This window comes from Epinephelus lanceolatus, chromosome 22 (assembly GCF_041903045.1).
Source record: "Epinephelus lanceolatus isolate andai-2023 chromosome 22, ASM4190304v1, whole genome shotgun sequence".
Classification (NCBI taxonomy): Eukaryota; Metazoa; Chordata; class Actinopteri; order Perciformes; family Serranidae; genus Epinephelus; species Epinephelus lanceolatus.
The window spans coordinates 8,622,581-8,644,341 of NC_135755.1; the positions used below are offsets into that span (position 1 = coordinate 8,622,581).

General features: G+C 41.8%; 1 protein-coding gene across 1 annotated transcript; it reads right to left on the bottom strand.

The window, feature by feature from the left end:
- Nucleotides 1–6,106: 6,106 nt before the first annotated feature.
- On the bottom strand, nucleotides 6,107–21,393 carry LOC144459663 (uncharacterized). Its single transcript, XM_078164067.1, has 11 exons — nucleotides 21,247–21,393; nucleotides 20,676–20,857; nucleotides 19,158–19,298; nucleotides 18,575–18,716; nucleotides 18,247–18,424; nucleotides 16,183–16,324; nucleotides 14,279–14,422; nucleotides 13,593–13,645; nucleotides 11,180–13,483; nucleotides 10,703–10,782; nucleotides 6,107–8,782 (listed from the first exon to the last, which is right to left on the bottom strand). The coding sequence occupies exons 1-11, from the start codon at nucleotides 21,370–21,372 to the stop codon at nucleotides 8,708–8,710; spliced, it is 3,567 nt and encodes a 1,188-aa protein (XP_078020193.1). The 5' UTR covers nucleotides 21,373–21,393; the 3' UTR covers nucleotides 6,107–8,707.
- Between the last annotated feature and the right edge of the window lie 368 nt (nucleotides 21,394–21,761).

The following is a 21,761-nucleotide window of genomic DNA, read 5'->3' on the forward strand; positions in this document are numbered from 1 at the left end:
TACTAGACTGACCCACCTGAAGTCCAGATCCATGTGTGGCACGTAAGCGCAAAATTTGACAAAGGGACCCCGGGCTGTTGAGCAACTAAAGTCGTATTTTAAGCAAGAATGGGGGAAAAAATTAACTTTAAAAACTTCAACAATTAATGTCCTCACTTCCCAAACACTTACTGAGTGTTGTGAAAAGGAAAGGTGATGTCACACAGCGGTAAACATGCACCTGACCCAACTCTTTTGGAATGTGTTGCAGGCATCAAATTCAGAATGAGTGTATATTACAAAAAACAAAGTTTGGTACAGGTCAAAAAGGATTTGCGATTCATTACATTCTGTTAATCAGCATTACGCAGCGTCACAACTTGTTTTGGATTTGGGGTTGTGTTACCTCGGTAAACATTTTTCTAATGAGTTTATGGTCTCAATCGCTGGTTTCAAGTCTTCGACAATACAGAATAATGTTCATTCAGTAAATTTTGGTCCCATTTAAGGGTAAAATAGACAATAAAGCAGGGTGTGCTTTGGGGCGTGGCTACCTTGGGATTGACAGTTGCGACCACGGAGGCCTATCAGCTAGGATAGAAGTGTAGCAGTGCATATCCTCCACAGCTCCGCCCTCTTGTCCAAATATAGTCACTTCTGGCTCCAAAAACAAGATCACGACTGCCCAAATGCTGAACTCGTGGCCTCAGAACGGAAGTCGACAACCCAGTGGGTGACAGCACAGTGGCTGTGTCCACTTCTTTTATACAGTCTTTGTACTATACTCTATACACTATACTCTAATGGAATAATTGTTGGTTACAGCCTTATTTTCAAGTGTACACCATCCTTTAGAAATGGAAAACTAGAATTGTCTTCTTTGGCATTAAAAGACGTTGCAAAAATGGCATTTAAATCCTTGATTTGCCCTCAAACTTAAGTCAAAAGATCTGGTGCTAATATTTTGGAATGGCAATGGCCAGTTTTTAGGTTTTGCCAGTGTTGTTACAGTTACGTCTTCACATGGAAAAGTGCTCGTATTTTATCATGTATGATCGTGAAACACTCACACTGAGGTGTTTTTTCATGGTCTGGATATAAATTGAAAAGAGGCAAAGGCAACTTCACCCCTACACGTGTTTTTATGTATGTGTATATATAGTTATCCTGTGTTTGACCTGGGCTGAACATTATGACGTGCTTCAGTGGATTTAATGAACCCTCCGTTTTAACAGAGTATTGACAAACGATCTTCATGTGTTACAGAACGAGAACTGCCAGTTGGGAGAGGATGTTTCCTCTGAAAAGCCCTCTTTCTTGAATTATGTGACTTTAAATCACCCGGAGTGAGCTGCCTTTTTTATTATACGATCACATGTTTCAAGAAATTCAAGTTACTGAAATGTCCTGACTATTTATCAAACTAGCAACCTTGGAGAGACGTTAGTGGCGGTTATGAGAGGCGTGCAGCGCTGCCAAAGGGTTTGTAAGGCTGCGTTCACACTGCGAGCGTGCTGTTGTGTTTTGTACATCAGGCCCTGGTGGTGCTCTGTTACAGGGTTTTTTGTACAGTGATCAGACCAAACATGTATTTTCATTGCTTTGTTTGATGGGTTTACTAAATACAGAAATTCAACATATGTATGATTTAGGGTTATATGACCAGTGGGGCTTCAGTACAGTTTTTAATTAGCACAGGGTGATGTGATGTGATGTGATGTGTCAGTAATTGGGGCTTTAGCTTTTTCCAAAAAGATCAAGTTTGAAAATGCAGTGATGTCTCGATAATAAATTCATCAATTCAATTTCATGGCACTATCCTGGCTGGAAACGCAGCGGTGTCTTGGTTTAAAACAACCGATTGTCTTGGCACTATCCCAGCAAGAAATTCAGAGACGGGTCGCGAAAAAACACACACGTTTATTGGCCTCAAAGCTGCTGGAAGACGCAGCAATGACTCACTAAAAACCAACTGTTTTGGTTGTTTGTTGGTCTTGAACAGTGGTCTGCAGCTTGGCAGGCGTCTTGCCTAGGCATCATGCCATCTACCATCCCGTCCACCCCGTAGTAACAAGGTCTACTCATAGACTACATCATATATTACTTCACTAAAATTAGGCGGGGAAAAAAGTGGATCGGTGTCGGTTATCAACCAAAAAGTTGTTCAGCATATTGGATATCTGCAAAAAAATCCAATGTCATGCACCCCTAGTTTGCAGAATCCTGCAGTGCCACCATTTTCTTCTAGTGTCTGGACCGACTTACTTGCTTTCTTGCTGAGAGTTAGATAAGAAGATTGATACCACAGAAGCTACAACCAGCAGCCAGTTAGCTTAGCTTAGCATAAAGACTGGAAACGGGAGGTTAGACCCCATAAGACTCTGTACGGATTAAACAAATAAGATATAATTAATGAGCTTTACGTGGGTTTTGTCACCTTTGGACAAAGCTAGGCTAGTTTCCAGTCTTTGTGCTAAGCTAAGCTAACCATTCCCCTGGCTCTAGCTGTGGTATGCATCTTCTCATCTAACCCTTGGCAAAAAAGTAAAGAGGTGTGTTTCTCAAAATTACGATTTATAGATTGAAGTTCAACCTGATTTCCTATCCAGCTCAAGCTCAGCGATAGCCAGTTGGAAAACGACAAAAAAAAACAATGGATGCTACCATTCTAACAGTTTCCTTTCATCCTTCAAACAAAAGCAATAGAGAACTGAGAGGCTTTGTTTGGCTCAACTCACCTTTCAGAGAACCAAAATCACATTGGCAGTGATGCCAGGAAGTGTCAATCCCTTATCTTTTACTTTGTTAATCTGAGACTACCAGTGACTTAGTTTATCATCTGTTTCCAAGTGATTTTGTTTCGTTAGCTCAGGGTGTGAACGCATGTTTGCAAACCCCATCATGGCGACAAAGCAGCTAAAAGATGCCTTATTTCTGTTGGTGTTTATAGTGTTTGACTGCAGGAGGGGGCGCAAAACTTTCCCGAATGTTTCTCGTAGCCACTGGTAACCGCTCTCCAACACCTCTCGACGGGCAGGTATCACTTAACGCCCTGACACACCAAGCTGACAGTCGGACGTCGTCAAAGTTGGGCCGTTGGAGGCCATTGAGTTCTTTGGCAGAAACATTTCATGATGGTTTGTCATTGTTCACTGGCGCACGGTAAATATTCTTCGTTCTTTCAACCCTTGATAATGTTATTAACGTGCTAACTGGCTAGCTAGTGTCAAGACATTCTTCCGGTTTCCCTTTTTGAATGACGATTACAGAAGGCTGCCATCTTCTGGTATGGAGGGGTATGTCCTCTCACATAGGTGCAAAACACATGTGCTTGTTGGCCGTCGGTTTGGTGTGTCCATGTGCAACTTTTTTTTTGCTGAGACAGCGACATGCGATAACGTAGCAGGGGGCTCTTGTCGCCCGTGGTCGGTTTGGTGTGTCTGGGCATTTACAGTGCGTCCTCGCCCAGGTTTGGTTTCCGTTAGCTGTACATAGGAAGATCCATATTTTATATCCTGATGATGTGCAATTCTCATGAAGGGAAAGTTACTGAAACTTTTTTTGTTTGTTTTCTATGGCGATCTGGGTAAAACAAAGGTTTGAAATGTTTTTGTGAGGTGCACGAGGTCAAGTCTTAATTTGTCTTTGAATTTAACATCAAAATGTGCTTCTCTTGCCTTTTCTGTAAAATCTTAGTAATTTACAGTCCCACAGTCACTCTTAAATCAAGCACACCTTGCCTTTGTCCAACACCCTAAAAACATTTCAAACTGTTTTTTGTCCAGGTGTGTGTTAACTATCAGGGTACTGGCTTGCTTGTTTGACTCTGTTGAAAAATGCAGTTGATCTGTTTTTTTTGTTTGTTTCTTTTGTATCAGTGTTGCTCAACAGGGTGCGCTTGTTTCGGCTCATCCACTTTGGCGCCTCCGTATCACTGGTTCCATCATTTAAAATCCCACTCACACTCGCCAGCTGTCGGAGGAAACAAAACAAGCGCACCCTATTTTTGCTGTTTTACTTGACAGCGGGAAGGAATGTGTGTACAAACAAAGAGGGCCTGAAATTAACACTCAGCCACCAGCCAAACATTTATCAGTCAGATCTGCTGGCCTGCTTGGCAATTCAAAAACCTGGAACTTTATTGACTTCTATGGCAGAACAACAGACAGTGCGTCAGTGCTTTCCCCTTGACCTACAGTGGCTTGTAATTGTTGCAAAGCCGTTTTATCATAATTTAGAAAAGCTGTTTGCTAATCAAACAAACATCAACCAAAGACATGAAATACAACCTTCTGAAATACTGTTTTAAATTTTAAACCAATAAAATGTAGAGAAAGTTTATCTCAGGTCAGTAAAGGATTGTTTTGCCTGGACTTAGCCTTCAGCTGGTAAAACTCTTATTTGTTGGCTGGTTGGCCCAAAAAAAGTTAGTTTCACGCCCTGCGAACAAAACCAACAAAGAGTTTAATATCATGTGGCTTCATGATGAACAAGTTTACAACCGACTGATGTTTTATTTATTGTTACTATCTTGAAAACCGTGACCTGTGTATTATTCCTAATGACATGCTGCTCTGGCTGGTTCAACTGGAAGTAAAACAGATGTCTTTTAAACTTCACTGGCTCCTCTCATCTTTTCAAGGGTTTTGTCAGTTTAAATTACCTCATAAAAATCCCGATGAAATGGCAATTTGAGAGCTTCAGTATTATGATGTATATTTTTTTTATACATTTTATTTATTTTTTAATGTTTTGATTTATTTTTTAATCTACCCCTTGGCCACAGACTAAAGTTGGTAAGAAGTCGCTGTTGGATGCAATCTAGTCGCCAGAATAAATGTTGGCATCCGACATTGACTTTTGCAAATCATGGACATGTAACATTTTTATTTTATTATGTAGCTGATATATATCAAAGCTTTAAGTTTCACCAATGCTGTGGTTAATGTATGGTTATCTTTACGCACAAAAAACACTAAGGTTTTGGTGGCACAACCACTACTGGAAATTCAGCTATGTGTTGCAAAAAAATGACCCCGTTTTGGTTGCACAATCCCTGCTGAAAATGCAGCAATGTGTTGCTAAAAAACACCCCGTTTTGGTCTCACAACCACTGCTGGAAATGCGGCTATGTGTTGCTAAACAACACCCCATTTTGGTTGCGCAACCACCTCTGAAAATGCAGCAAAGTGTTGCAAAAAACATCCTATTTTGGTTGCGCAATCTCTCCTAGAAATGCAGTGATGTGTTGCTAGAAAATACCCTGTTTTGGTTTCACAATCACCACCAGAAATGCAGCAATGTGTTGCTAAAAACACACTTGTTTTGGTCGCACAACCACTGCTAGAAATGTGGCTATGCGTTGCTAAACAACACCCCATTTTGGTTGTGCATCAACCGCTGAAAATGCAGCAAAGTGACAACCTTGTTTTGGTTGCACAATCTCTCCACCGGAAATGTAGCAATGTGTTGCTAAAAAACACCCCGTTTTGGTCTCACAGCCATCGCTGGAAATGCAGCGATGTGTTGCTAAAAACATCCTATTTTGGATGCGCAACCACCTCTGGAAATGCAGCAAAGTGTTGCAAAAAACATCCTATTTTGGTTGCACAATCTCTCCTGGAAATGCAGCGATGTGTCTCTAGAAAATACCCTGTTTTGGTTGCACAAATGCAGCTGAAAATGCAACAAAGTGTTGCTAAAAACACCCCATTTTGGTTGCACAATCTCCACCAGAAATGCAGCAATGTGTTGCTAAAAACACACTTGTTTTGGTCGCACAACCACTGCTAGAAATGCGGCTATGCGTTGCTAAACAACACCCCGTTTTGGTTGCGCATCAACTGCTGAAAATACAGCGAAGTGTCACTAGAAAACACACTGTTTTGGTTGCACAATCTCTCCTGGAAATGCAGCAAAGTGTTGCTAAAAATACCCCACTTTCATTGCACAACTACTACTGGAAATGCAGCACTGCATCGCTACAGTTTTGGTGCCACTAGTCGTTTTCACAGTGCCTTAGAATAATTCTAGAAAATAAACATACCAACCATCATAACTGAAAATGTACATTTTGATATATTTATTTGACTTACTTTTTAATTAACAGCAATGCATACATGACACACATTAGTGTTTAATGTCAGTGCAGTTATTCTGTATCAGGTGTTCCTGTAGACTTAATGTCAGAAAACAGCTCATAGTGCAACAAAATACAATTCAAAAGCAGTACAAACCGCAGCCTCCAAAATGACCATGAGGTTGAATCAACAAATATTGAACATGACTGATTGCAGGTCTGATTATTAGATTTAATGAACCAACGACTAATATTTTCCTAGCTCTAATTCTTAGTACAGCAGAGCCACTTTAATCTTCTCTAGCCTCCAAAATCACCATGAACGTCAAAAAAAGGTTAAAGGTTTCAGTTAAAAAACGGCTTAATATCACTGCATCAAAACTGCCACTGAAACAAGGCTCGGAGCTCCACTATCAGACATTACATCACTACTGTAGACACCGTTGTGCCAGTAAAAGCAGATGGACCAGTTCTTTACAAAGAGCTTTAAGGATCAGGGGCCGTATTCACAAACACTAAGGACACTCTCAGAGAGCTCCTAACTCAGCCTAAAAGTTTTAGGAAGGAGTCCCAGCTTAGGAGTGTTTAGGAAAGTTCTCAGAGCAACTCTGAGCAAGGAAGAGACAGAAACTTTTACCTTAGTTAAGAGGTGTGGTTAGGTATGACACGCTTTTTAACAGATGTAATGGCTGTCTCGTGAGCCTTTTTTTGTGTTGCCTGATAAAGGTCTAGTACCGAAACGTCGCCAAGAAATTATATATTGCAAGTGAGACAGTGTGCAGGAGTCCTTTTGCAACTTTTTGGTCTCGTGAGCCTGCAAGGTGAGGACACCCAGTGGAAATTAAATGAACTGCGTCTCAGTGTGAGACTGAAAGTATTGTTAGTGTGATCAGTCTGCGGATGGAAGATTGAGACAAACCCAAGTCGTCACTGTTTGATGACTGTAAAACCTTTAATCATACAAGATGAGTTTAAGAAATAAGATGATGCTCATAAATGTAACATGACAATAAAGTTTCAAACCACAGTGCAAAACACCTGTAAGTAAAAATGTTTTTAGAGACATTTTTAACTTTATCATTAAATTAGGAAAATGTGATATTAGCTGTGTCTCATTTCAGAGGCTGCGGCGCTTGAAGGACGCTGCTTTTGCTGTTGCCCGTGTTTTTTCTTGACAGTGTGGATATGTTATGTTTGACAAAGTTGTTTTTGTTTTTTAAAGAAAAATGTACCATAAAATGTTTTCAAGGAAAACCAAAACTCAGAAGTCTTTGAATTTGACTCCTACAAACTCTTACATGATGTCATTCTCTCTTAGTGATGTCATTTAAAGGAACAGTACAGTTTAAGGTGCAGAAATTCATTGGTGTGGAACAAGAAACTTGTGGACATGCATACATTATGCCATTTTAAATCAATTATTTTTTTTCCTAATTCAAGACATTAAGACATTTCCACTGAAGAGGGAAGCATTTATACTCCTATAGACAAAAAAAGTGTTGTGTTGCCATGTGAGGGGTTACCTAGCTGCTGTTATGTACACTTTTTTGTTTTATTTGTATACACATTTATCTGGTTTGCTTTATTTTTTATTTCTCTACTTTAAATATATACAAGTTTATGGACAAGTTTATTATAGCTTTATATAGTATGTATGCGTCTATATAAAGGCAATGTACAGTATATATTTTTGTGAATTTAGGTTAAGTTATACTGTTACACAGTAACTAAATTATTTAAATTAACATAACGTAAAACTGGTGTATCTGCGCGGCGGCAGCTCACTGAAAACACCAATTAACATTACTTGAAACTGATTTCATGTGGTATGCTTTAGCACTGGTGTCGAAATAACGTTAAAAAAAACACCAGTTTCACTCATGTAAATATCTAAGAGTGATTAACATAGGTAATGTTAGCATAAGGTAATGTTCGTAACATCTTTTAACATTGATGGTTAAACTAACGTGAATGTAAAGAGTGGGTTAACGTTACCAACTAAGCCATGTACCAACAACCGTTAGCTAAGTTGACTAACAGTAACATTAGTAGATCACAGAGTTTGGTTAATTTAGTGGCAATTTACCGCTAAACACGTCTATAAAGTCAAACGTTAACGATATTAAAGCAAGTCAAACGTTGATTTTAATCGCTAAATAATGCAAATGTCTGTGAAGTGTACGTTTATATTCGAGTTATACTATATTGAAAATCTCTTTAAAACCCAATGAACAAAACTGGAGGAAAAAAATTGTTTTGATATTTTCGTTGAGGTGCTGACCCGATCACATCACTTAATTCTACTAAAGTTTGTTTGTGAAGATGGCTTTATTATAAATAGACAGTCAAAGCACTTTGTAAACTCTGTTTTTAAAGATGCTATATAAATAAAGTTATTATAACTAATCGAGAATGTCCAATCTGGAATGCATATATTTACATATTCCTGTTATGTTCTCTCTCCACAAAAGGATCAATGAAATTCATCTTACAAGTATTCATCTTTTTGAGAATCAAGGAAAACATATTTTTGAAAAGCTGTTTGCTGAACTTGCTGTTCTGAATATGACAGGCAACTGCTGACAACGTTCCTCTCCAGGGGTCAATAAATGTTGACGCTGAATCATCAGGGGTCGCCGTGGTCGTAAATTACACTTGCGTGCTACTCACAAGGTTGACAGTCGTGTCAGATGGCAGCCCTTGTCTCACCAGTTCATCTTTTATCTGGAGAGGGAAAAAAAAGTGTTGCTGAGATAAGATCATAACATGCATCAGATATGATGGCTCTGTGGGAACACTGATATGTTGTATCATACTTCTGAATCATCAGAGGTTTTTGCTGACTCATGATACTTGACACTGACTCAAAAACCACACGTTCGCAGCTAACCTTGTTGTGTGCCAGGGAGTTTTCAGTTTGGTATGTTTGGTTGTCAGCATAAAAAACTACTAATCTGATTTTCATAAAAGTTGATGGAAGGGTGTTGTCTGCACGGGGACTTCCCAATCGTTACAACAGCTCATTATTCCAAAACCCCAATGGTCCGAAAAATGTCCCATTTGTCCGACAGCCTTTTATCCAGAAAACAAACATCCCAAAGGCCCGTTGCTCCAAAACTACACACTCTCCCAAACATATCATCGGAACTTCCAAGGTGCCAATTCTTTTTACCACCATGGTAAAGGGGGCGGCAGTAGCTCAGTCCATAGGGACCTGGGTTGGGAACCGGAGGGTCGCCTGTTTGAGTCTCCATCCGGACCAAATATGGAGCCTGGACTGGTAGCTGGAGAGGTGCCAGTTCACCTCCTGGGCACTGCCTGCCCCCAACCGCTCGGGGCGCCTGACCAAGGCAGCCCCCTTACTCTGACATCTCTCCACTTTGTGCATGTATAGGTCCTGCCCTACTCAGCCTCTGATTAGTACTTGTTGCCTTCGTTGGTCTGGTTGGCTAGGTTTAGGCAAGAGGAGTGAGATTGGTTAGGGTTAGGGTAACAATGTCAGGGTAAACCACTTAGAAGCAGGGGGCGGGGCATGTCTTTGGCTAAAATTCACATTGCATTTGGTGTGAACACAACATAATGGTTTTGGAACCACATCCAGACATATATAGTCTTTGTGATTGCTAATTTGTATGTCATTGAAGATTAATTGACCTTGGCAGAGGTCTGCGCTTCTTATTAATGTATTCATTACAAATTCTACAGCGGCACCGACCATTGTATTCTCATAGAATGGTTTGTATGATTTTAGACTCACAAGTCAGTCTTTAGACGCTTTGCTTAACTAAAGACTGATGTCTTTCTCCCTGATTTTGTGTTTAGATGGGCGGATACACTTTCAGAGTTTAAAAAAACTCCCTACGTTGCAGAACCAATAGTAAATCTGCAGGGCGGTCCTTTGGTGGCTCGCTGAACTCTCGTGCTCGTAAACACAGTCCAACTGCGTTAAAAGTTTTAAACAAAGTTGCTGTAAGTCCTTCATTTCCACAATCTTGTAGACTAAGCACACGTTTGATAAAACGGAGGTAAATCCATTTTCAAGCTCAGACGAGAAAAGGGGGAGCGCACATTTCCAGGAGGGCGTGTCCCTTTCAAAAATGCAAGAGGCGTTGCTTTGTTGCTGGCCGTTTTCTCTGGTGTGTTAAACACACTTTAGAAAGGAGTGTCCCCAGACTATCAGAAGGCGGAGATCTGTGATTGTCTGGTGGCGATACTACAAAAAATGCATGCGCAACATGTTGTATGATATCTTACAATTAGAGCCTCACGAACAGGCAGAAATGGGGCTGTAGTTCACTTCAAGTTTACATAGGTACAAACGGTTCCGAACATGTAAGTCAAAGGGAAAGTCCGGGTTTTTGTGACCCATCCACCACAGCTACCTTCCTCCTTGCAAGACCACTCAGAACTGTTTCCTTGTTTACTCACGTCAGTGCATTGGTCAGGTGTTAGCAGCCTTTCAAAATACGTGGAATATGTACGGATATGGCTTTGGGTACATTTCATTTTGTAGGAAAACATACTAACAGTTTGTGAGAACAGACTGCCACCAACAAATAATTAAACCTTGAACTAGCTCCAATAGGTGTAGTTATCTGATGCTTTGACATACTTTGATTTCTGATGAGATAAGAAAAGGCTGACCTGTTGTATGATGGTGCTCCTGATGAAGTCCTCAGACAGTGGAATGGAAGAGGAAAGCCTCATTCTCAGAGCTACAACATCTAGAAGCACAGAGAGCAAATCTTACAATGCAGGCCAATGCAGGGATGAGTAAACTACAGCACAGAGTCACTAAGACAAAATCTTCCATTTTCAGGACACTCAAAAGCTGTTGTTCACACATAGATCCAGTGGTGTAGTGGTAGTTGATGAGGCTGGTGTACTACAAGGTAGATAGGTAGGGTACTGAGGAGGAAGTAGGTGTACACTTGTTATATTCCAATGGCTTTTGGGCTGGTGGGTGGGTTTGTTGCTTACGACCAGAAAAGGAGGTGGGTATGACCCGTATACCTGCCTACAACCCCGACTACACCACTGCATAGCTCCCTCATTTAGCTTTGTATTTGTCCATTTAGAGACGATGATATGGTGTAAGACATCACCATTTGTCGTACTCACTTGTGTTAGAAACATCAGGTGTGGTAACTGATGGTGGACTTGCTGTTGTAGTTGTTAGGAGAGCTGTGGTTGTAGTTGGTGTGGTAGTTGTTGGGGGAGCTGTGGTTGTAGGTTGTGGTGTGGTGATGGTTGTTGTAGTTGGTGTGGTAGTTGTTGGGGGAGCTGTGGTTGTAGGTTGTGGTGTGGTGATGGTTGTTGTAGTTGGTGTGGTAGTTGTTGGGGGAGCTGTGGTTGTAGGTTGTGGTGTGGTGATGGTTGTTGTAGTTGGTGTGGTAGTTGTTGGGGGAGCTGTGGTTGTAGGTTGTGGTGTGGTGATGGTTGTTGTAGTTGATGTGGTAGTTGTTGGGGGAGCTGTGGTTGTAGGTTGTGGTGTGGTGATGGTTGTTGTAGTTGGTGTGGTAGTTGTTGGGGGAGCTGTGGTTGTAGGTTGTGGTGTGGTGATGGTTGTTGTAGTTGGTGTTGTAGTTGTTGGGGGAGTTGTGGTTGTAGGTTGTGGTGTGGTAATGGTTGTAGTAGGTGGAGGGGTAGTTGTTGGGGAAAGGGTGATTGTGGATTGTGGTGTGGTGATGGTTGTTGTAGTTGGTAGGGTGGTTGTTGAGGGAGCTGTGGTTGTAGGTTGTGGTGTGGTGATGTTTGTTGTAGTTGTTGGGGGAGCTGTGGTTGTAGGTTGTGGTGTGGTGATGTTTGTTGTAGTTGTTGAGGTAGCTGTGGTTGTAGGTTGTGGTGTGGTGATGTTTGTTGTAGTTGTTGGGGGAGCTGTGGTTGTAGGTTGTGGTGTGGTGATGTTTGTTGTAGTTGTTGGGGGAGCTGTGGTTGTAGGTTGTGGTGTGGTGATGTTTGTTGTGGTTGTTGGGGGAGCTGTGGTTGTAGGTTGTGGTGTGGTGATGTTTGTTGTGGTTGTTGGGGGAGCTGTGGTTGTAGGTTGTGGTGTGGTGATGTTTGTTGTAGTTGTTGGGGGAGCTGTGGTTGTAGGTTGTGGTGTGGTGATGTTTGTTGTAGTTGGGGGAGCTGTGGTTGTAGATTGTGGTGTGGTGATGTTTGTTGTAGTTGTTGGGGGAGCTGTGGTTGTAGGTTGTGGTGTGGTGATGTTTGTTGTAGTTGTTGGGGGAGCTGTGGTTGTAGGTTGTGGTGTGGTGATATTTGTTGTAGTTGTTGGGGGAGCTGTGGTTGTAGGTTGTGGTGTGGTGATGTTTGTTGTAGTTGTTGGGGGAGCTGTGGTTGTAGGTTGTGGTGTGGTGATGTTTGTTGTAGTTGTTGGGGGAGCTGTGGTTGTAGATTGTGGTGTGGTGATGTTTGTTGTAGTTGTTGGGGGAGCTGTGGTTGTAGGTTGTGGTGTGGTGATGTTTGTAGTTGTTGGGGGAGCTGTGGTTGTAGATTGTGGTGTGGTGATGTTTGTTGTAGTTGTTGGGGGAGCTGTGGTTGTAGGTTGTGGTGTGGTGATGTTTGTTGTAGTTGTTGGGGGAGCTGTGGTTGTAGGTTGTGGTGTGGTGATGTTTGTTGTAGTTGTTGGGGGAGCTGTGGTTGTAGGTTGTGGTGTGGTGATGTTTGTTGTAGTTGTTGAGGTAGCTGTGGTTGTAGGTTGTGGTGTGGTGATGTTTGTTGTAGTTGTTGGGGGAGCTGTGGTTGTAGGTTGTGGTGTGGTGATGTTTGTTGTAGTTGTTGGGGGAGCTGTGGTTGTAGGTTGTGGTGTGGTGATGTTTGTTGTGGTTGTTGGGGGAGCTGTGGTTGTAGGTTGTGGTGTGGTGATGTTTGTTGTAGTTGTTGGGGGAGCTGTGGTTGTAGGTTGTGGTGTGGTGATGTTTGTTGTAGTTGGGGGAGCTGTGGTTGTAGATTGTGGTGTGGTGATGTTTGTTGTAGTTGTTGGGGGAGCTGTGGTTGTAGGTTGTGGTGTGGTGATATTTGTTGTAGTTGTTGGGGGAGCTGTGGTTGTAGGTTGTGGTGTGGTGATGTTTGTTGTAGTTGTTGGGGGAGCTGTGGTTGTAGGTTGTGGTGTGGTGATGTTTGTTGTAGTTGTTGGGGGAGCTGTGGTTGTAGGTTGTGGTGTGGTGATGTTTGTAGTTGTTGGGGGAGCTGTGGTTGTAGGTTGTGGTGTGGTGATGTTTGTTGTAGTTGTTGGGGGAGCTGTGGTTGTAGATTGTGGTGTGGTGATGTTTGTTGTAGTTGTTGGGGGAGCTGTGGTTGTAGGTTGTGGTGTGGTGATGTTTGTAGTTGTTGGGGGAGCTGTGGTTGTAGGTTGTGGTGTGGTGATGTTTGTTGTAGCTACTGCTGTAGTTGTTGGCTGACTGGTTGTGGTTACTGATGAATCTGTAAACAGAAGTGGAAAGTAAAAAGTAGAATACAAGGGAACTTTATCAACCCAGGAAATCAGAAATGGAATTTAAAACATCTAAAAACAAGGGAGTGTTCAACTCACCGTTTCCAACACTCACTATGATGCATCGAAGCTCTGAGTCATATTTGTCTGAACTGTGGAGATAAATCAGTTTGGCAGCTCATTTACAAAATAATGTCATAAATTATTGAAGGTATCTCAAGACAGACAGTCTTGTTTAAACCCTGACCCATTTTAAAGGAACAGTTCACCTTTTAGGTAAATGTTCTACAGCCTGGAGGAAGTCACTGCCCACTATAATCACTACTTGTGGGTTTTTTTTATACTTTGTTTTTTCAGGAGAAAATAAAAAGGCATAGCAAACTAAAGTTTGGGTCTCAGGAGGGTATTGTGCTCTTACTACCACTAGATGGCACAAAAAAGTGTCCACAAAGGAGGACTATGTTAAGTAGAATGAAGTATAAGGTCCAATTAACTGCAAATATGATGTCCTTGTATGAGGACACAGGGTCTCAGGAGGGTAAGGAAAAAGTAAAACATTAAAGCAAAGGATGACTGATAACATTTGCCATTCTCTTGAAGGAAATTTTAGAAACCTGTTCTTGCAGAAACATCTTTCTTTCACCTATATTGAATAGGTACAGTAATATATCTTGATGTAAGCTTAAGTGACTGATAAACCTTAGCCAACACATCATTGTTTTTAATTTCTGGTACTTCTACATTTTCTCCTTGCATGTTATTATAGAGTAATGTTCATGACTGACTTCAATTCTGCTTGGACGATAAAACAGACGGGCTGGCTCTCTCCATCCTCTGCCTCAGACGGCGTCCATCTTAAGGTGTATTGTCCTGCTCCTAATGAATCATTGATCATGTTGTGTGGCCCGCTGAACAGCAGCCTAGAAATCCTTGAAGAGGCAGAGGGAGAAAAGGTTTGGCAAGTTACAGGAGCATTTCCAAAACCACCCCAAGCAAAACTCTTCTCCGTGACAGCATGAATGTATCGAAATTCCCACCTGGCGTGTGACTCATCTTTCTTTTTACAGGTGTCATAGCAGCCACTATGGCTGGCTGATTTCTGATGAGTCACATGGGCTGCTGATTGTTTTTTTGTTGTTGTTGTTACCTTAAAGTGGTCCAACCAGTATTACTCTTCAAAAATCTAAGCTAAACTACTTCTGACAGTGCAAACTAACTACTTAAAACAGTATGACGTTTTTGGAGGGCGGGGCTTAGCTGGAGGGAAAACAGTTTTCCACAGACATTAGCTAGCGCTAGCTAGCAAGTTCTGTTGGCTTGTTTTAGACAATGGAGGAAGATGATGCAAGTGGTGCATCTAGAAATACTCATTCTGACTGCCAAAGCCCACACAAACTGGACCGTTCATAAATTCCTAGCACTGTCGGATTGTACCGTTCGATTATCCAGAGCACCGCACTCTCGGCACTCTGTCCGTGGAGACGGAGCAGCAGAGCGCAGAGTGGAGCAAATGTGTGATAAGCTTAACTGTTTGTTAATTCATATAGAAATGTAACACTCCATTTCTTCGACCAGCAGGGCTCTCATTTTAGTGTAGAGCGTCAGACTGAATTTATGAACGCACCATGTCGGGTCACTCACTCTCCGGTACGGCGAGTGTTACTTGAATAACTAAACACTGACCAACGGGACCACACTGGCCGACCCGTATGCTCTCACTCAGTGGATGGATGATGTCACAGGAAGCCAATCTTACAAAGGAGGACCACACCTATACTGTTTCCTCCAGTTTGTTTTGCTATCAAAGCTAAAGTTAGCTAATGTGCTAAAGAGTTAGCGTTGCAGAGAAATCCAATATTCCTCTTAATCCCTCCCCAGTTTCTGATGAGGTGGACATGATAACCCTTAATACACATAACGTTATTCATCCCTACAACAGGGAATACTTTTTCCCTAACCTGATACGAAGTGTGCGCTGCACATGTGAGCATTTTTGATGATGGTCTCCGTCCAGTCCTTTGGTCTTATCACATTTAACCATAGTTGTTTTTGTTTTTGTTGACAGGCAGTGGCGGCTGGTTTTGAGCCATGACTCCTTCTATTCTGGCTCCCAGTAACACAACAAGTCAAACACATTTTAAGACTCCTATGTAGCCTACAGCCCTGTGGGGGAGAGGCAGCTTTACCTCCAGCTAATAAAATGACGCCATTGTGACTTTGGCCCTAACAGCTGGTTCTGTTACATTTGTCAAACTTGTCTCATGCATCAGTGAGCCTGTTTATACCTGGGATTACCACATGTTTTGGTGATCTGAACCCAAGTGGACAGTCGAGATACATAAGTGTTCACACCTGTGTCTATCCTGCGTCTCCAGCTGACCACTTATGTTTGGATTTCATCACTACCAACGTCACTTATGCTAGAAGGTCAAACAGCCCCACGCAATGTTATTACATCTACGATATCGCAAGCTGCTCGCTAGAATGTACACTAGTCACCTTCGCGGTTGTATTGGTACAGCTACAGATAACGTTGTCGGCAGGATTCAATACGTCTCCTTCCTTAAGGCAAAATTATGGCTGGTGACACTTTGTCCAACTCATTTTAACATTTGTTTACACAACTAAATATATGTGGTCAAATGTGTCCTAGTGCACCTTAATTAAATTTATTGTACTTTAAACTTACGTGGAGTTATTTGCCTCTGCATTGATGCTGATTTCCAGAGCCTGATTGGCAGGGGTGAACAGCTGAGCTCTGTTGGCCGGGGTCGGAGACAGGAACCTGGGCAGATAGAGTCCCTCCGTGCAGGATGGCACCGCAGGGTCCACTGAAATGAGAAGAAAAGCTAAAAGTTTTCTAAAGATGGCAACGCTGGTCAGTTTGTCCATCCATCAGTGGGTCCACCACTTTGGTCCAAACTAGAATATCTCATCAGCCGTTTGATTGCCATGAAATGTAAGGAATTCTATGTCTTTAGTGACCCTGTGACTTTTCCTCTAGTGCCACCAGCAGGTCAAGAGTTTCACTTATCCGGTAAAATATCTTGACATCTACTATATCTACTGAAACAAACTTGCTAGCTGCTCTCAGAGCTGGAATTTTGGATTTAGCTTAATGTTAGCAATAGACCCCACTGCTGCCACTTTTTTTTGTTTGTTTTTGAAGTGTAAATGAAATTGTCGAAAGTAAAAAGCTAATGTTAGGCTATGAAGTACAATACAGTCATGTGACTTATTGTTGCCACCACAATAAGGTTGTAAAGCCGTGTTCAGCCTGATACAATCTCATTTAGCCTCTTAGCAAATGCCTTTTTAAGACATGTAAAAATGTTTTAGGACTCGTTCCTGCACCACTCCGTAGGGTCAGGCGTTAACCTCGACACATTTTTGCTACCACCAAAATTGTGTCAAAATTTGAGTCATACAGTATTGACATTAGCTTTTCCTCCAGCTATCTTTATACGTTACAGTTACAGCTGAAAATGACAACAGAAATGAACAAGTTTGATGATTTCATATAACTCCACCATAAAAAAACAACCCGGAAGTGACTGGTGTTGTTAACGTGACATGGTGATCCAGTCAATAGCCTACTCTATATTAGCAGTCATGGACCGCTCTTGTCCGAACAAAATTTTTAGGTCAGAACTAAGTGTAAGCCTATCGACCCTTTTACTGTAAACAGACTGATGTTTTTTGGTGGGTGGGGCTTAGCTGGAGGCAAAACAATTCTCCACTGACATTAGCTAGCACTAGCTAGCAAGTTCTGTTGGCTTGTTTTAGACAATGGAGGAAGATGATGTGAGTGGTGCATTCCGAAATACTCAGAGTGTAGGAACGCACTCTGACACAAACTGGACCATTCGGAAATTTGGAGTGCTGTCTTAATGTGCCATTTGGTTATCCAGAGCACCGCAGTCTCAGAGTGACAGAGCGCACTCTCTGCACTCTGTCTGGAGAGACGGAGCAGTGGAGCGCCGAGCGGAGCAAATGTGCGATTAACTTAACCGTTCATTATTTCAAATATAGAAATATATAACGCTCCGTTTCTTCGACCAACAGGGGTCTCATTTTAGTGTAGAGCGTCAGACTGAATTTATGAACACACCATGTCAGGTCGCTCACTCTCCAGGATGTGACGTAATGAGTGTTACTTGAGAAAGTAAACACTCACTCAACGGGATCAGACTGGCCGACCCGTATGCTCTCACTCAGTGGATGGATGATGTCACAGGAAGCCAATCTTACAAAGGAGGACGACACTTGAACGGTTTCCTCCAGTTTGTTTTGCTATCGAAGCTAACATTAGCTAATGCGCTAAAAAGTTAGCGTTGCAGAGAAATCCAATTTCCCTCTTAATCCCTCCCCAGTTTCTGATGAGGTGGACATGATAACCCTTAATACACGTAACGTTATTCATCCCTACAACAGGAAATACTTTTTCCCTAACCTGATATGAAGCGTGCGCTGCACATGTGAGCATTTACCACATTTAACCATAATTGTCTTTGTTTTTGTTGACGGGCAGTGGCGGCTGGTATGTGATAAAATTCTTAGCCATGACTCCTTCTATTCTGGCTCCAAATAACACAACAAGACAACATTTTAAGACTCCTATGTAGCCTGCAGCCCTGTGGTGGAGAGTCGGCCCTAAAAGGGTCTGTATAAGATTATTTTTCTTGTTATCTAGCTCTACCTCTAATAGAAACTTGTGGCTCTAAGTTCAGGCTGCCAAAATAAGAAATCTTACCCCTTAAAACAAACTGGACAGGTAGTTTGCTCATAGCAAAGCTGGACGTTATGATGGTCTGCACCCCATCAGAGCTAGTCAAAGCGATAATCTCCCTGGGAAAGTCCTCCATGACCAACTGTACAGCATATGGACCTTCAGTGGTGCTGTCAGTGGGGCTGAATGACAGAGTGCAGGACTGCAAGAGGACAAAATAAGCAAAGTGTTTTCTGTCAGGTAACGAAATCATCATTCATTGTCTTCTATGTCTTGTTTGTCTTTAAGCCCTTAGTTTTCATTTCTTTGCTCTTTTAATCCACATCAGCGTGTTTGGACTCTGACCACTCACTGAAGAAGAGAGGCTGAGAACAGATGGCGGCGTGCAGGGGTTACATTCTGATTGTGCTGCGTCTCCATATCTGCATCCAACACTGTCTCCGTCAGGGTCAAACGCCAACAGATTGAAATCTCTCTCACAGTTTGAAGGGACTCTGATGGAGAGAAACTGACATTGTGCATTCATTTCCATGTAAGGCAAGAAGCAGACAGCCAACCTCGCTGCTGCTGCTGGATCAGTTATGTCTAGACAAAGGTATCTGTTAATTAGCAGATGTCAGTCTAGTGACTGTCATTCTGTGGAATCGGACACTGCATGTAACCTGACTCATTTGTTCCTCAATGTTTGCACCAGGAAGCCTAGTGCTTCTTGAACCTGAACACAAATCAGCAGAATTCCCCTTTAAAGGTGTTTTCCTACAAAGAAGGTTTTCTTTTTTTTCTGAGCAAAACAAGTTCAAATTTCAGGAAACAAATAAAATAAATAAAATTCACACTGAGTCTGTTTTTTTTTTTAATATGGTGTAACTCAAAGTAGTTTAAATACATGAGGTGTCTAATTACTAACAAAAGAAGCAAACAGTGAGGAAGCTTACCTCACAACTGGTATTATGGTAGTCTGGGGGGGCGTGTTGGCTTGGTCGATGTCTGACCGGATCCTCAAGTCCACCAGAGTCACAGCTCTCCAATTTACAATGTTATTTCTAATGTTATCGATCCAGTTACCACCATCCAACCTTCAAAGATCATGAGAGAGTCCATTTTTACAGCGCTGCACAGGACCTGAGTGAATCCAGGTATTGCATGTGTGTACAGTTAACTTGTAAGAAATGAACTCCTAATATAGAGTGTGTTATTAAATCATTTTGTATGAAGCTACTAGACTAGCCTATGTATGCAAGGATTCATTTAAATCAGTTCATTACTTGCTTGTTGGTGATTAAGGAGATTTTGCTTTTTTTTTTTTTTGTGAAAATTTGAAAATGACATTTTTGGCACTCAGTGAAATATTTTGTAACTTTTATGTCTCTGCGCGGGTGATAGCCATGTTTTCGGGTTGTCTGTCCATCTGTCCCATTCTCGTCAACATGATACCCAAGGAATGCCTTGAGGAAATTCTATGGCACAAACATCCACTTGGACTCAACACTGAACTGATTGTATTTTGGTGGTCAGAGGTCAAGGTCAATGTGACTGAGACCACCTCTTCAAGAAGGTCTCGGTCCGGTTGTTTTGGTGTGCACCTGAGTGTGATTGCTGTGTTCACACCTGCCCAAACGAACCACACTGAGGGGGCAAACAAACTTATGCTCGACTGAACCGAACCAAACAGGGCAGGTGTGAAAGAACCCTTAGACTCAAGAATATACTGATTAGAAATGGGTGCTCTAAGGTCAAGGTCACTGTGACCTTTGGTCCGTCTTATTCAAGTGAACTTGATATCTCCAGAACACTTTTGAGGGAATTTCTTAAAATCTGGCACAAATGTCCACTTGGACTCAGCGATGAACTAATTAGATTCTGGTGGTCAACGGTTAAAGTTTGAGGTCACTGTCAACTCGTTTGTCTCGTTCTCGCCAACACAATATCTCAATAATGCCTTGAGGAAATTTCTTAAAATTTGGCACAAACATCCACTTGACTCGAGAATAAACTAATTAGATTTTGGTCATCTAAAGTCAAAGGTCAAGACCACATTGACCTCACAAATTTGATGCAAAAGTAATGACATTGTGTATCTTAAAAAGTAAAATGTTGACTTCACTGTGACATCATAATGTTCTGCAAATAACAGTTCTCTGGTCGTTATTCAACATCATAATCTAGGAACAGAAGGGTTTGGGGATTTGGTCAGATACTGAATTGGTGACACTAATCCTGGGTGCCCGTTTTAAAACCTTGCTGATTATATAGATCTTCCGCACTGCCAGGTTGAAGATGTGTGCGAAGCATTCACGTCTTAGAATTTGTAGCTCCTTTACAGCAACATCCATATTTAAAGCATAGTCAACTGTCATGGCTTCATATGAGTCTGGACAGTCACAGACACTGGTTCGCGGAGGCATAAAACCACAAGGCGGTAATTCTAGTTTGCATTGTCACCGTGCACTCACCGCAGCTGAAACGGAGCATTAGTGGAAACCGTCCGAGTCATGATTCCCTCTCTCTGACACCAGTCTCCATTGTCCATGACAACATTCAGCACAGTATTCTCAGTTCCACAGTCCCCACTGAAGCAGTCCCACTGGTCATTCTCTGTGCAAGTGTGGAAGGCCAGTTTATAGCGAAGGACCACCTGCAGTATCACAGTGAACGGTGTTATGGCTTTAATGATAACATCCATGACAAAAAAAAGAGTTCATTTGGATGTTAACTTTAGAAAACATGCTTCTCTGAAGTCGTGTATAACAGGATTATTATCACGCGGTTAAGATTCCATACGGCCACAACAAGAACTTCATGGAAAGCTACTTCTTAAGGGAAAAGCGTTAAACTCTATTATACGGTGTTTTCCAAAATGTCCAGAGAATTCTCTTTGTGGTATTATTCTCAGGATTTAAGTTACAGACACATCCCATTAATGCTATTAATCATTCATTAACTTAATCATGTAAATTTATTTCACCTCTGTAATGCCAAATTTCAACAGGTGAATCAATTGAAGTAGAGGGAAACTGTACATACCGTGAAAGATCCAGGTGAGTTCATGTTGTTTGGGTAGTAAGTCATCACTGTCCCATAAAAATGAGTCGCCTGGGCGCTGCAGACGAGCAGCAGCAGCAGACAGAGTAACATGGTGAATGTGTTCATCTCTCCGCACAATGACTGTGAATAAATACCAACAGCCTTTCACTCTCTCTAACCCTTTTCTATGTGGCTGTTTTCCACACGGAAGATCATTTTGTTTGAAATCAAACAATAGACCAGGAAATGGTCTGGTATGAGGAAATTGTTTGTGTAATGGTTCCAAGATTATGATCAGAATTAACTTATGGCTGAGTTGTCTTCATCAGTGTGTCAGTACAGATTAAACAGAAGGTATGAATCCTGTCTTCCTTGTTCATTTGAAACAAATCAACAACTTTCTGCATGATATGCATCAAAGAAAGAGGGAGTGAAATGTTTAGAGTCCATGCTGACACCACGCAGTCACTGGACACTGTATTTGATGGGGTAGTGCAGCATTATCTGATGAATTT

Excerpts from the sequence above, each read along its gene's own strand:
- LOC144459663 (XM_078164067.1), bottom strand. The coding sequence starts at position 21,372 with ATGAACACATTCACCATGTTACTCTGTCTGCTGCTGCTGCTCGTCTGC. Across the intron at positions 20,858-21,246 it reads ACTCACCTGGATCTTTCACG|GTGGTCCTTCGCTATAAACT; the intron begins GTATGTACAGTT and ends GTGATACTGCAG. Across the intron at positions 14,423-16,182 it reads GCAGAGGCAAATAACTCCAC|GATTTCTAGGCTGCTGTTCA; the intron begins GTAAGTTTAAAG and ends TGCCTCTTCAAG.